This window comes from Hypanus sabinus, chromosome 8 (genome assembly GCF_030144855.1).
Source record: "Hypanus sabinus isolate sHypSab1 chromosome 8, sHypSab1.hap1, whole genome shotgun sequence".
Taxonomy (NCBI): Eukaryota; Metazoa; Chordata; class Chondrichthyes; order Myliobatiformes; family Dasyatidae; genus Hypanus; species Hypanus sabinus.
Window position 1 is genome coordinate 170,744,779 of NC_082713.1, and position 15,521 is coordinate 170,760,299.

General features: G+C 44.8%; 1 protein-coding gene across 4 annotated transcripts in view; it reads left to right on the plus strand.

Moving 5' to 3' along the window:
• Positions 1-15,521, plus strand: part of gas2l3 (growth arrest-specific 2 like 3) — a 57,409-nt gene that overhangs the window by 31,335 nt on the left and 10,553 nt on the right. For all 4 annotated transcript variants that reach the window (XM_059978562.1, XM_059978565.1, XM_059978566.1 and 1 more), the window contains 3 exons: positions 1,634-1,775; positions 12,409-12,472; positions 15,260-15,398. In XM_059978562.1, coding sequence (XP_059834545.1) covers positions 1,634-1,775; positions 12,409-12,472; positions 15,260-15,398 — 345 coding nt within the window. The remainder of the gene's footprint in view (positions 1-1,633; positions 1,776-12,408; positions 12,473-15,259; positions 15,399-15,521) is intronic.

Genomic DNA, 15,521 nt, shown 5'->3' on the forward strand with positions numbered 1-15,521 from the left:
TAATTCAAATTTCAAGCCACCCACAGATCAGTGCAGTGGAACACAATAACTCCTTCTCTTTCTATAATAAAGTATGGCTTGTATAAAAGAGCTGTATCCTGGCATGGGTGTATCAATGTTGAAAATGTGTTCACCACCACCAAAACTAGAGTTTTTAGTATTTTCTGTCCCCTGTTGATTTAAAATCACAAAGGTATCCTGATTCATGCAATGAAGTCTAGCCCTGAAATATAGATTGGTTCGGGAGTGTCAGGTCCCACTCCTCCAGGTTCAGGAACAATTATTACCCTTCAGTCAAGCTCTTGAATCAGCATGAATAACTTCGCTCACTACAACACTGAACTGATTCCACAGCCTAACATAAACGAGATGCTGGAAATCCAAAGCAACACACACAAAATGCTGGAGGAACTCAGCAGGTCAGGCAGCATCAATGGAAGAGAGTACAGTCGACATTTCAGGCAGAGACCGTTCATCAGGACTCGCGGTTGATGTTTCGGGCCGAGACCCTTCATCAGGATTGATGAAGGATCTTGGCCCAAAATGTCGACTTGTACTCTTTTCCATAGACGCTGCCTGGCCTTCTGAATTCCTCCAGCATTTTGTGTGTATTCCCACAACCTCCAGGCTCATTTTCAAGGACTATTTACAACTTCCATTCTCAGTGTTATTTTTAATTTGCATAACTTGTCAACTAACCAGTATGCAAAAGGTGACAGTCTTTGTTTATGTAGAGTTTTCATAAATTCTTTTGTAATTTATTTTCATATAAATGCCTGCAAGAAAATGAACTCGAGGTTGGTATTTGGTGATTGTATACAGTACATGTGATGATGTGATTAGCCCGTCACCCTTGCCTAGAATATAAAAACAAGGATGCAAGGCTGTGGCTTTATAAGGCATTGGTCAGGTCACATCTGGAGTAATTGTGAACAGTTCCGGGCTCCTTATCTAAGAAAAGTTGTGCTGTCATTGAGGTCCAGAAGAGGTTCACAACAGTGATCCTGGGAATGAACCGGTTAACATATTGGGGGGCATTTGATGGCTTTGGGCATGTACTCATTGGAGTTTAGAAGAATGAAGGGGGATCTATTGAACATTGAAAAGCCTCAATGGAGTAGACATGAAGAGGTTGTTTCCCGTCGTGGGAGAGTTTAGAACCAGAAGCCACAGCCTCAGAATAGAGGGATGTCCTTTAGAACAGAGATGAGGAAGAATTTCTTAAGCCAGAGGGCAGTGAATCAGGCTGAGACAGGACTCTCAAATGGCTGTGGAGGCCAAATCACTGGGTGTATTTAAAGTGGTGGCTGATAGGTTCTAGATTAATAAAGGTGTCAAAAGATATGGGGAGAAGGCAGGAAAATGGGGTTGAGGGATAATAAATCAGCCATGATGAAATGGCAGAGCAAATTCGATGGGCCAAATGGCCTAATTCTGCTCCTATATCTTATGGTCTTATGGACTGGAGAACTGGCAGGTGGTGTACCTGCTGCCCTTGTCCTTTTCTAACAGAAGAGGTCACTGGTTTGGGAGGAGCCGTCTGAATTAGTTACTGGTGCAGTTTGTAGACCGTGCACATTTCAACGGGATGGTCCACAAAAATTGCTTAATTTTCTGCTTTCCCTTTCTCCAGCACTTCTCAATGAGGAAAGTCCCGTGTAAAAGTGATGCTGTTTCCGGCTCCTTCTTCGCTCGAGACAACACTGCCAATTTCCTGTCCTGGTGCAGAGCGATTGGGGTGGATGAGACCTACCTGTTTGAGTCTGAGGGGCTAGGTATGCTTGTCATCACTGACATAGGGTGTGAAATTTGTTGTAGCAGCAGTACAGTGCGATACTTAAATATGCTATAAATTGTGTTAAGAATATATTAAAAATAAATGCATGGTGCAGAAAGAGAACCAAGTAGAGAGGTTGTGTTCATAGACCATTCAGGTATCTGATGGTGGAGGAGGAAGAATCTGTTCCTAAAACGGAGTATGTGTCTTCAAACTCGTGTACATCCTCCTTGATGGCAGCAATGAGAAGAGGACGTGGCCTGGATGGTGGGGTGCTGCCTTTTTGAGGCATCACTTTTTGTAGATGGTGGGGAGGGTTGTGCCCATGATGGCGCTGTCTGAGTCTACAGCCCTTTCTGGGCAGCTGGCCAGGGTATCTTGCTCTATAGTCCTACTCGCACTTGGCTGCAGATGTCACCCACAACCTCGGTTCAAACACATTCCCTGTTCGGTGAATGTCAGGACTATGCTGGCAGGGTGTAGCATGAGGTCTGTGATGCTCACAGTGCTGGCATGCTCACAGACCTCAATGAAATATTATTAATGTTAATGTGCAGAGCCCTTGAGGTCCAAATTTTGTGTCATGCACCAGCAGGTTCAGGAACAGTTGTTACCCTACAACTACCAAGCTCCTGAACTGGCATGGATAACTTCACTCATGTCAACTTGGAACTGATTCAACAATCTACAGACTCAATTTGCTTTAGTACTCATGTTCTCGGATTTTTTTATTTGCACAATTTACCATTTTTTGTCCACTGGTTATTTGTGAGTTTTTGTTTATTTATAGTTTTTTAATATAAATTCTATTGCATTTCTTTGTTTTCCTATAAATGAATCACAAGATAGCATATGGTAACACATATGTACTTAGATAATAAATTTGCAGTAAACTTTGAACCTGCTCTGATCCAGGAATAACAAAACTGATCCGGCCTCTCCTTGAAACCACAACACTCCGATCCAGGTAACATCCCGGCAAATCTCCTGTGCACTCTCTCCAGCACAGTCACATCCTTCCCACAGTGTGGTATATATGTGTACTTTGCTAATAAATTTGACTTTATCTTTGTCTTTAGAGTCAATAGCTACATGCAAGTGGCTGCACATGTTGATTAAGTGGTAAAGAAGGGAATGGCATGCTTGATTTTGGTAGTCAAGGAACTGAATGCAAGCGTTGACAAGTTATGTTGCAGCTGTTTAGAAGTGGCCAGGCCGCATCTGAAGTATTGCATTCAATTCAGGTGGCCCCATTGTAGGAAGGATGTCGAGGCTTTGCAGAGGGGGCAGGTGAGATTTACCAGGATGCTGCCTGGATTAGAGGGAATGTGCTGTCACAAAATGTTAGACAAACTTGGGTTGATTTCTCTGGACAGTGCGGGGTGACAGGAAATCTAGTAGAGGTTTATAAGGTTATGAGAGGCATAGATGTAGTAAACAGCTGTTTTTTTCCCCCAGTAAACAACAAATTTCTTTGCACCCTGGTGTATATGCCAATAAACTAATCTGAATCTGATTTGAATCAGGTTCATTGTCACTGCCAATGACAGCAGTACAATACAAAGTTATAAAGTTACTATAAATGACAAAAATAGAGTAAAAATGACAAGTGACAAGGTAGTGTTCATGAACAAGTCAAATGAAATAGTGGAGGGAAAGAAACTGTTCCTGAATCATGAAGAGAGTGTGAGTGTGTGCTCCTTGATGGTGGTAATGAGAAGAGGGCATGTCCTGGGTGGTGGGGGTCGTAAACGATGGACACTGCTTTCTTAAGGCACCACCTGTTAAAGATGTCCTCTTGTGCTGAGGCTTGTGCCGTAATGGAACTGACTGAGCCTACAACCCTCTGCAGCTCTTGTGATCCTGTGCATACCAGATGGTGGTGCAACCAGTCAGATAGTGAGGTGGTGTTCATGGGATCACTGTCCATTCAGAAATCTGATGGTGGCGGGGAGGAAGCTGTTCCTGAAATGTTCACTGTGTGTCTTTGGGCTCCAGTTCAATGAGAAGAGGGCATGTCCTGGGTGAAGGGGGTTCTCAATGATGGATGCTGCTTTTCTGAGGCATTGCCTTTTCAAGGTGTCCTTGATGCTGAGGGAGGCTATGTGTCTATGGTACATCAACAGAAATTTTCAAGAGTTTTGGGTGACATACCAAATCTTTGCAAGTTTTTAACAGAAAACTGGGTGCTGCCTTCATAATGGCATCAATGTGCTGAGGCCCAGAGCAGGTAATCGGTGATGTTAGGACCCAGAACTTGACGAAAAACTAGGGTAGTGTGTGTTGTGGAGGAGTACCTTCAGGAGATGGTGCCCACAATCCTGTTTGAAAGTTCATCCAAGGTTCAATCTCTTGCGGGCAGATCAATTTCCAAATGGCACAAGAACAGATGGATGTGAAATGGGATGTAGTTGTGTCTTCTCAACAACTGCGTCTTCCTTTGTAATAAGCTACCACCTTCCTTCAGGCCGTTGGGTAGATGAATTAAAGAAGATAAAGAATTATCTCTTTATCACATGTACATTGAAACTTAAGATGAAATGTGTCAACGAGCAACATAGTCCGAGGTTGTGCCAGGGGCAGTCACCGTGCATCTGGTGTCAACATAGCATGCCCACAACATACCGACCCTAACCCTTTGGAATGTGGGAGGAAACCGGATCATCCGGAGGAAACCCACATCATCATGGGGAGAATGTACAAGCTCCTTACAGGCAGCAGTGGGAATTGAACTGGTATCTGGCAGTGTAATAGTGTTACAATGACTGCTACACTACCGTGGCATGTGATTTTAGCCACAGCTGTGTCCAATATTCTGATCCGCCCATGTGAAGCCACATGGAGAGACTGGGGTGGGGGGGGGGGGGGGGGGGTCTCTGACCTGAGTTCCAGACGCGCTCTTAAAAAGCCATGATTTGCCATGTGCAGTCAATGTTTCTGTGTGCTTCATTGTGGCTATGCAGACAAATTAATAATTTGTATGTATTTTGTTACCAGACCTTTAATAAGGAGCAAAAGTTTAGGGGTAGCATGAGAGGGAACTACTTTACTCAGAGTGGTAGCTGTGTGGAATGTGCTTCCAGTAGAAGTGGTAGAGGCAGGTTCGATTTTTGTCATTTAAAGTAAGATTGGATAGGTATATGGACAGGAAAGGAGTGGAGGGTTATGGGCTGAGTGCAGGCCAGTGGGACTAGGTGAGGGTAAGCGTTTGGCACGGACTAGAAGGGCCGAGATGCCCTGTTTCCGTGCTGTAATTGTTATATGGTTATATGGAAGTGATAGGGTTGTCATTGGGGGGGTGGTAGTTGGGATAAGCTCCCACTACCTAGTAAACGTTTCCAACTGTGTGCATCTCAAGTAGCCTCTGACAACCAAATCCAGCTCCTGTCCTTCCACTCACAGGGAAGGCTTCGGGAGTAAATCCCAAGGCAAAATCTGAACCTGGAGTCCCTAAGGCAGTCCGACAGCAAAGAAAAAAAACAATAAACTGCACATATGAAAAGGAGAAATATATAATAATAAAAATAATAAATGAAAAATAAGCCATAAATATTGAGATCATGAGATGAATCCTTGAAGGTGAGTCCATAGGAAGTTGGAACAGTTCAGTGGGCATGAGTGAAGTTATCCTCTCTGGTTCAACAGCCCAATTGAGGGGTAAAACTGTTAACCATATAACATATAACCATATAACAATCACAGCACGGAAACAGGCCATCTCGGCCCTTCTAGTCCGTGCCGAACCCTTAATCTCACCTAGTCCCACCTACCCGCACTCAGCCCATAACCCTCCACTCCTTTCCTGTCCATATACCTATCCAATTTTACCTTAAATGACACAACTGAACTGGCCTCTACTACTTCTACAGGAAGCTCATTCCACACAGCTATCACTCTTTGAGTAAAGAAATACCCCCTCGTGTTTCCCTTAAACTTCTGCCCCCTAACTCTCAAATCATGTCCTCTAGTTTGAATCTCCCCTACTCTCAATGGAAACAGCCTGTTCACGTCAACTCAATCTATCCCTCTCAAAATTTTAAATACCTCGATCAAATCCCCCCTCAACCTTCTACGCTCCAATGAATAGAGACCTAACTTGTTCAACCTTTCTCTGTAACTTAATTGCTGAAACCCAGGTAACATCCTAGTAAATCGTCTCTGCACTCTCTCTAATTTATTGATATCTTTCCTATAATTCGGTGACCAGAACTGCACACAATATTCCAAATTTGGCCTTACCAATGCCTTGTACAACTTTAGCATTACATCCCAACTTCTGTACTCAATGCTTTGATTTATAAAGGCCAGCATTCCAAAAGCCCTCTTCACCACCCTATCTACATGAGACTCCACTTTCAGGGAACTATGCACAGTTATTCCTAGATCTCTCTGTTCCTCTGCATTCCTCAATGCCCTACCATTTACTCTGTATGTTCTATTTGGATTATTCCTGCCAAAATGTAGAACCTCACACTTCTCAGCATTAAACTCCATCTGCCAACGTTCAGCCCATTCTTCTAACCGGCATAAATCTCCCTGCAAGCTTTGAAAATCCACCTCATTATCCACAACACCTCCTACCTTAGTATCATCGGCATACTTACTAATCCAATTTACCACCCCATCATCCAGATCATTTATGTATATTACAAACAACATTGGGCCCAAAACAGATCCCTGAGGCACCCCGCTAGTCACCGGCCTCCATCCCGATAAACAATTATCCACCACTACTCTCTGGCATCTCCCATCTAGCCACTGTTGAATCCATTTTATTACTCCAGCATTAATACCTAACGACTGAACCTTCTTAACCAACCTTCCATGTGGAACTTTGTCAAAGGCTTTGCTGAAGTCCATATAGACTACATCCACTGCCTTACCCTCATCAACATTCCTCGTAACTTCTTCAAAAAATTCAATAAGGTTTGTCAAACATGACCTTCCACGCACAAATCCATGCTGGCTACTTCTAATCAGATCCCGTCTATCCAGATAATTATAAATACTATCTCTAAGAATACTTTCCATTAATTTACCCACCACTGACGTCAAACTGACAGGTCTATAATTGCTAGGCTTCCTTCTAGAACCCTTTTTAAACAATGGAACCACATGAGCAATACGCCAATCCTCCGGCACAATCCCCGTTTCTAATGACATATTAAAGATCTCCGTCAGAGCTCCTGCTATTTCTACACAAACTTCCCTCAAGGTCCTGGGGAATATCCTGTCAGGACCCGGAGATTTATCCACTTTTAAATTTCTTAAAAGCACCAGTACCTCCACCTCTTTAATTGTCATAGGTTCCATAACTTCCTTACTTGTTTCCCACACCTTAGACAATTCAATATCCTTCTCCTTAGTGAATACCGAAGAGAAGAAATCATTCAAAATCTCTCCCATCTCCTTCGGTTCCACACATAGCTGACCACTCTGATTCTCTAAGGGGCCAATTTTATCCCTCACTATCCTCTTGCTTTTAATATAACTGTAGAAACCTTTCGGATTTACTTTCACCTTATTTGCCAAACCAACCTCGTATCTTCTTTTAGCTTTTCTAATCTCTTTCTTAAGATTCCTTTTACATTCTTTATATTCGTCGAGCAATTCCTTTACTCCATGCTGCCTATATCTATTGTAGACATCCCTCTTTTTCTGAACCAAATTTCTAATATCCCTTGAAAACCATGGTGCTCTCAAACCTTTAACCTTTCCTTTCACCCTAACAGGAACATAAAGATTCTGTACCCTCATAATTTCACCCTTAAATGACCTCCATTTCTCTATTACATCCTTCCCATAAAACAACTTGACCCAATCCATTCTCTCTAAATCCCTTCGCATCCCCTCAAAGTTAGCCTTTCTCCAATCAAAAATCTCAACTCTAGGTCCAGTCCTGTCCTTCTCCATAATTATATTGAAGCTAATGCTATTGTGATCACTGGACCCGAAGTGCACCCCAACACATACATCTGTCAGCTGACCTATCGCATTCCCTAACAGGAGATCCAACACTGCCCCATCTCTAGTCGGTACTTCTATGTATTGTTGCAAAAAACTATCCTGCACACATTTCACAAACTCTAAACCATCCAGCCCTTTTACAGAATGAGCTTCCCAGTCTACGTGTGGAAAATTAAAATCTCCCACAATCACCACCTTGTGTTTACTACAAATATCTGCTATCTCCTTACACATTTGCTCTTCCAACTCACGCGCCCCATTAGGTGGCCCATAATACACTCCTATCAGTGTTACTGCACCTTTCCCATTCTTCAATTCCACCCAAATGGCCTCCCTAGAGGAGCTCTCTAATCTATCCTTCCAAAGCACCGCCATAAGATTTTCTCGGACAAGCAATGCAACACCTCCTCCTCTGGCCCCTCCTACTCTATCACACCTAAAGCAACTAAATCCAGGAATATTTAGTTGCCAATCACACCCTTCCTGCAACCATGTTTTACTAATAGCTACAACATCATAATTCCAGGTATCAATCCACGCTTTAAGCTCATCCACCTTTCTTACAATGCTCCTAGCATTAAAATAGATACATTTAAGATACTCTCCATCTCCTCCTCTCTTTCCATCCCTAACAATGCATTCAAATTTATTATCCTTTTCTTTCTTCTCCCCTACATCTTTGGGCTGAGCGCATCCCTTCTCCATCACCTGCCTTTCCTCCCTCACACACTGTCTATTTACTTGCTCCACTGGTGAACTAACCTCCTCTCCCATAGTCTCCTCAAATAGTCTCCCGCCCCCCCATTTTACTAGTTTAAAGTCCGCCCTGTAGCCCTAGCAAACCTCCCCGCTAGGATATTGGTCCCCCCACGATTCAAGTGTAACCCGTCCTTCTTGAACAGGTCACTCCTGCCCCAGAAGAGGTCCCAATGATCCAGAAACTTGAATCCCTGCCCCCTGCTCCAATCCCACAGCCACGCATTCATCCTCCACCTAATTCCATTCCTACTCTCACTGTCGCGTGGCATAGGCAGTAATCCCGAGATTACTACCTTTGCGGTCCTTCTTCTTAACTGCCTTCCTAACTCCCTATACTCTCGTTTCAGGACCTCTTCCCCTTTCCTTCCTATGTCATTGGTACCTACATGTACCACGACCTCTGGCTCTTCACCCTCCCACTTCAGGATATCTTGGACGCGATCAGAAACGTCCCGAACCCTGGCACCAGGGAGGCAAATTACCATCCGGGACTCCCGGTCACCTCCACAGAAACGCCTGTCTGAGCCCCTGACTATTGAGTCCCCTATTACTATGGACCTCTTTCTTCTAACCCTACCCTTCTGAGCTACAGGGCCGTCCTCTGTGCCGGAGGCTCGGCCACTGTCACTCCCACCAGGTAGGCTGTCCCCCCCCCCCCCAACAGTACTCAAACATGAGTACTTATTGTCAAGGGGTACAGCCACTGGGGTACTCTCTAGTACCTGCCTCTTCCCCTTCCTGACTGTAACCCACCTATCTGCCTCCCATGGTCCCGGAGTGGCCACCTGCCTGTAACTCCTCTCTATCACCTCCTCACTCTCCCTGACCAGGCGAAGGTCATCGGGCTGCAGCTCCAGTTCCCTAATTCGGTCCCTCAGGAGCTGCAGTTCGGCGCACCTGGCGCAGATGTGGACGTCCGGGAGGCTCGGAGACTCCAGGGTCTCCCACATCCGACACCGAGAACAACAAGCTGCCCTCACACTCATACCTCCCAAATAACTGAAAATACAAGAACTAAAAGATAAGCCTACTGTGCCCTTTTCCGCCTAAGCCCTCTGAGCCCAAGCCCTACACTCTGCGCCCGGCTCACTCCGCTGCCCGCTTCTTAAGGCGGCGTTCTTTATATATCTTCCCTCCTTCCCAGGCCTCCTTCACGCGCCTGCGCAGTCCCGCCTCTCAGAACTCCGATCTGAGAAGCAATTGGACAATTTGAAAATGGCCGCCGCCGCACTTCCTCTCAAGCCTCGTTGTCCTCTTCCAAAAGAGAACTACCTCACTCAGTATCTCCTTTATATATCCTGAACCTAGTGATGTGAGTCCTGAGGCTCTTGTACCACCTTCCCAATGTCAGCAGCCAGAAGAAAACCTGTCCTGGATGGTGCAGGTCCTTGATGCTTTCTGTGGCAGTGTTTCATATAGATTTTTCAAAGAAGGGTTTTACCTGTAAAGGACTGGGCCATATCCAGTACCTTTTTTAATACTATGGAATTGGTGTTTATATACCAGACCAAGATGTAACCGGTCCACCATACATCTTTAGAAGTTTGTCAAAGTTTTTAGATGAAATGCTGAATCTTCACAAATTTCTAAGAAAGTAGAGGCACTGCGGTACTTTCTTTGTAATGACACTTGTGTACTAGACCCAGGACAGATCCTCTGAAACGATAACACCGGGGAATTTAAAGTTACTGACCCTCTCCATCTCTGAACCCCCATGAGGACTGGCCCATGGACCCTCAGTTTCCTTCTGAATCCAAAAATCAGCTCCTTGGTCTTGCTGATATTGTGTAAGAGGTTGCTGTGGCACCGTTCAACCAGATTTTCAATCTCCCTCCAATATGCTGATTCATCACCATCTTTGATTTGGCCAATGACAGCGATGTCGTTAGCAAACTTAAATATGATGTTGGAGCTGGGCTTAGCCACGCAGTATAGAGTGAGGAGAGCAGGGGCTAAGCAAACAGCCTTATGGTGCGGCTGTGCTGAGCGAGGTGCTGTTGCCAACCTGAGCTGTCTGGCATCTGCAAGTGTGGAAATCGAGAATCCAGTTGCAAAAGGAAGTATTGAGGCCCTAGGGTTTGAAGCTCATTGATGTTTTAGATGATAACAAATGATGCATTGGGCCAAGACCAGAACTGAGGAGGAAGAAGCCGGAATAAGAAGAGAGGGGAAGGGAAGGATAACATTCTAGAAAATGATAGGTGAAGTTAGTTGAGGTGGGAGGGGGAAATGAAGTAAGAAGCTGGGAGGTGATAGGTAAATGGTTGGAGAGGAAGGAATCTGATAAGGGATGAGAGTGGACCATGGCAGAAAGAGAAGGGTGGGATGACCCGGGGGAGGTGATAGGCAGGTGAGGAGAAGTAAGAGGCCGGAGTGGGGAGTTGAGGGAATGGGGAAGGGGAAAATGATCATAATTTATAGAAATCAATGGTCATATTGTCAGGTTGGAGGGTACCCAGATGAAATATGAGGTGTTGCTCCTCCAAGCTGAGCATGGCCTCATCGTGACAGTAGAAGAGGCCATGGACCAACATGTTGGAATGGGAGTGGAGGTAAACTTGTTCTGCCTACAGATGATGCCATTTCACAGTGTGTTGAGGTGTATAGAAGATAGAACATTACAGTGTAGCGCTAGCCATTCAGCCCACAATGTTGTGTTAGCATTCTAATTTATTCTAAGATCAATCTAACACTGCCCTCCTAGATTTTTCCATCATCCCATGCATAGAACGAGGTAGAACAAGGTAAAGCAATGACAAAATGCAGAATAACTCATAACAGCTGCAGAGAAATTGAAGAGCAGGTAAACAATAAGATGCAAGATGCTAACGCAGTAAGTTGTGAAGTCAAGAGTTCTCGTTGTAGCAAGAGACTGTTCAGCAGTGGGGTAGAAGTGACCCAGCGATGTGGAAGGGGTAGTGATATACTGCTAAGTCAGAGTGGTGTACAATGTCGAGAAGAACATGCAGGCGCTCTCCCTCTGTCTAAAGTCTTTCAATTCAAGTCACTTTTATTAACTGCTGGTACAGTACATAGTAAAAATGAGATGTTTTTTCAGGACCATGGCATTACATGACAAAGTACAAAAACAAGACTGAACTACATTATATAAAAAACACACAGGAAAAAAAAACTACACGACTGCAGACCTACCCAGGACTGCACAAAGTGCACAAAACAGTGCAGGCATTACAATAAATAATAGACAAGGCAACAGGGCAGTAAGGTGTCAGTCCAGGCTCTGGGTATTGAGGAGTCAGATGGCTTGGGGAAAAAACTGTTACATAGTCTGGTCGTGAGAGCCCGAATGCTTCAGTGCCTTCTCCCAGATGACAGGAGGGAGAAGAGTTTGTATGAGGGGTGCATGGGGTCCTTCATAATGCTGTTTGCTTTGCAGATGCAGCATGTAGTGTAAATGTCCGTAATGGTGGGAAGAGAGACCCCGATGATCTTCTCAGCTGACCTCACTAATCCGCTGCAGGGTCTTGCGATCTGAGATGGTGCAATTTCTGAACCAGGCAGTGATGCAGCTGCTCAAGATACTTACAAAAATGCATTTATTGTAAATTTACATTATAGTGCAATTACATTGCACACAAATGGAGCATCGCTGTAGTGTAGCAGTTAGTTCAACGCTATTGCAGATTGGGCAATCGGAGTTTGGAGTAAAATTTTGTGTACTTTGTAAGCAAATTTGTATGTCCCATCCTGAATGCATGTGTTTCCTGCAGATTTTCTCCCAGAGTCCACAGACAGATCATTTGGCAGGTTAATTGATCATTGTAAATTGTCCCATTATTAGGGTAGGGTTAAATACAGTAGCTGGGTTAGTGGCGGCACAGGTCCTGTGTGTCAGTGTTTGTGTTTCGTGGTGTTGCTGAGGGTCAAATCTGTTTCTTTTCCAGTTTTACACAAACAGCCGCGGCAAGTGTGCCTGTGCCTGCTGGAGATTGGTCGTATTGTGTCCCGGTAAGTGAAACCACATCGTTTGTCCTGACTTCCGTTGTGACACAGGAATCTGGGGAAACATGGAGGCCTTTCACCTCCATGATTCTGTTCAGTCACGCTGTTGGTTGAAAGGAGATTTCTGGGGCAAGTGTTTTTTTACACCGTGAGTGGTGGGTGCCAGGGGCCTGGTGGAAGCAGATACAACAGCAACACTGAGATAGACATATCAATATTTAGGGAATAGAGGAACATTTACCACAGACAGGCATATTAAATTGGGATCATGGTCAGCACAGATATTGTGGGCTGAAGGGCCTTTTCCTGTGCTGTACGGAGAGCCTGAACAGCAGTGGAGTAAGGGGGGAGAGTCAGATTCTGAGCGTCAGGGAGGAAGTAGAGAATGAGCCAGTAGGAAAAAGTTAGTGTTATTTGTCACGTACCTCAAAATATTCAGGAAAAAGTGTTGATTTGTATCAAATTAAATCAGCGAGGATTGTTCTGGGCAGCCCACTAGTGTCACAACAATCTGGTGCCACGTAGCAAGCTCACCGCTTGTTAATCCTAACTCGTACGTCTTTGGACTGTGGGAGGAAACCAGAGCACCCAGAGGAAATCCACAAGCTCACGGGGAGAACATACAGACAGTACAGGAATTGAATCCTGACTGGTGATCACTGCCGCTCTAAACCGTTGTCCTAACCACTGCACTACTGTGCCATCACCAGCAAGTGATTGTGCTTGATATGTTAAAAACAATGGTGGGCAGAGTGGCAGTGGGAGACTTGGAAGAGAAAGAGTTTGCAGGTGTTTTAAGACATGAGAAAAAAACAGCAGAGCCAGAGGGGCTTGAAAGTGAGGATGAGAATTTCAAAGACTGTACTTTGATTAACCAGGAGCCAGAGAGTGTATGTGAGCATGGCTTCTGGTGGGGAATGACGCCAGTCGAATATGGGGAATGTTTTTGGATTTAGAACCAGCATTGCTGCTGAGGGAAGTAGGGAGGATGAGGGAAATGGAAAGAAGGTTTGACATTTACTACAGAAAGGGTTAACTCCACCATGAATGGTCCCAAGCCTGGCTGTGAAAGGAGGAAGGTTGGGCATAGGTCTAGCAAACCTATCTTGTTTTTAAGCTACAAAAATGCTCACAGAAGCTGCAAAGACCTCATCCCTGGGAGACTTGGGATAATAAGATGGGCTACACCTGGGGACAGCTTGAAAGTCTGGTTTAAAACAGGACTGTGGCAAGCTGCTGTTAGCGACCTCTGTCCCAATAGGGATGAAGGGATTAAGAAGACAAAGGGCTGGAGTTATTCTGCTGCAGAGATTTTAAATTCATACCAACATAATCTAGATGAAAGAATGTGATATTTGTTCCCTCAGGAAGCAGTTGAGATGCACGTCAGTGATGAATTTATAACACACAGTACAGTACAGGCCATTCAGCCCACAATGTTGTGCTGACCTTTTAATCTACTCCATGATCAATCTATCCCTTCCCTCCCACATAGCCTCCATCTTTCTATTGTCCATGCATCTGAGAGTCTCTTAAATTCCCGAATGTATCTGTCTCTACCTCCACCCCGGCAGGGTGATCCACCCATGCAAAGCTCTGTGTAAAAACACCTAGCTCTGACACTCCTCTCTATACTTTCCTCCAATCACTTTAAATTTATGCCCCTCCTAAATCACCATTTACGGCCTCGGAAAAGTTCTCGGGCAATCCACTTGATCTATGTCTCTTATCTTGTGCATCTCTAGTCACTTCTCATCCTCTTTCACTCCCTAGAGAAAAGCATAGAACATAGAAATCTATAGCACATTACAGGCCCTTCGGCCCACAATGTTGTGCTGACCATTTAGTATACTCTTAAAAACTGCCTAGAATTTCCCTACTGCATAGCCCTCTATTTTTCTAAGCTCCAAGTACCTATTGAAGAGGCTCTTTAAAGACCCTACTGTATCTGCTTCCACCACTGAGGCCAGCAGTGCATTCCATGCACAAACCACTCTCTGTGTGGAAAAACTTATCCCTGACATCCCTTCGGTACCTACTTCCAAGCACCTTAAAACTATGCCCCCTTGTGTTAGCCATTTCAGCCCTGGGAAAAAGCCTCTGACTATCCACACATCAATGCCCCTCATCACACACGTCTATCAGGTCACCTCTCATCCTCCATCGCTCCGAGGAGAAAAGGCCAAGTTCACTCAACCTGTTCTCATGAGGTACGCCCTCCAATCCAGGCAACATCCTCGTAACTCTCCTCTGAACTCCCTCTATAGTATCCACCCTTGGTTCATCTGACATGCCTGCTAATCCAGGCAGCATCTGGTAAATCTCCTTTGCATCACATCAATGCACACACAGTGGCTCCACTTCTGTCCTTGGCTCTGGTCAGAAGATTTGAGATTTCCCTCCTTTAGCGAGTTGAACACCAAATCTAGAATGACGCAATATTGAAAGACCTAGATAGAATGGAATTGGAGAACGTGTTTCCTATAGTAGGGGAGTCCAGGACCAGAGGGTGTAACCTCAGAATAGAGGGACATCCATTAACAACAAAGATGAGGAACTTCTTTAGCCAGCGGTTGGTGGATCTGTGGATTAGTAAGGGAGTTGGCAGAATAGGATTGAGTGATAATACATCAGTCAGGATGGAATGGCCCAGTAGACTTGATGGGCTGAATGACCTAATATTTCTCCTATTTCTTATGAATTTATGGCTTGAACTTTGGCACATTTGTAATTTTTTCAGTGATGCCCGGATGTTCTGAGCTGGTGAACATTGTCTTTGTCTCTTTGTTGAAGGTTTGGTGTGGAACCGCCAGTGCTAGTGAAACTGGAGAAGGAGATTGAGCTTGAGGAAACCCTGCTAACCACCTCCACAGACAGGATCCCTGCAGCAATCCCAAAGCCAAGTTGCTCCAACAAAGAGCTTCACCAAGCAGTGAGTTCCAGATACAAGTGATGGCTTTGTGGCCAAGTTTGCATATGATACAAAGATGGATGGAGTGTTGTGGAAGCAGAATGGCTACAGAAGGGCTTAGACAGATCAGGACAATGGGCAAAG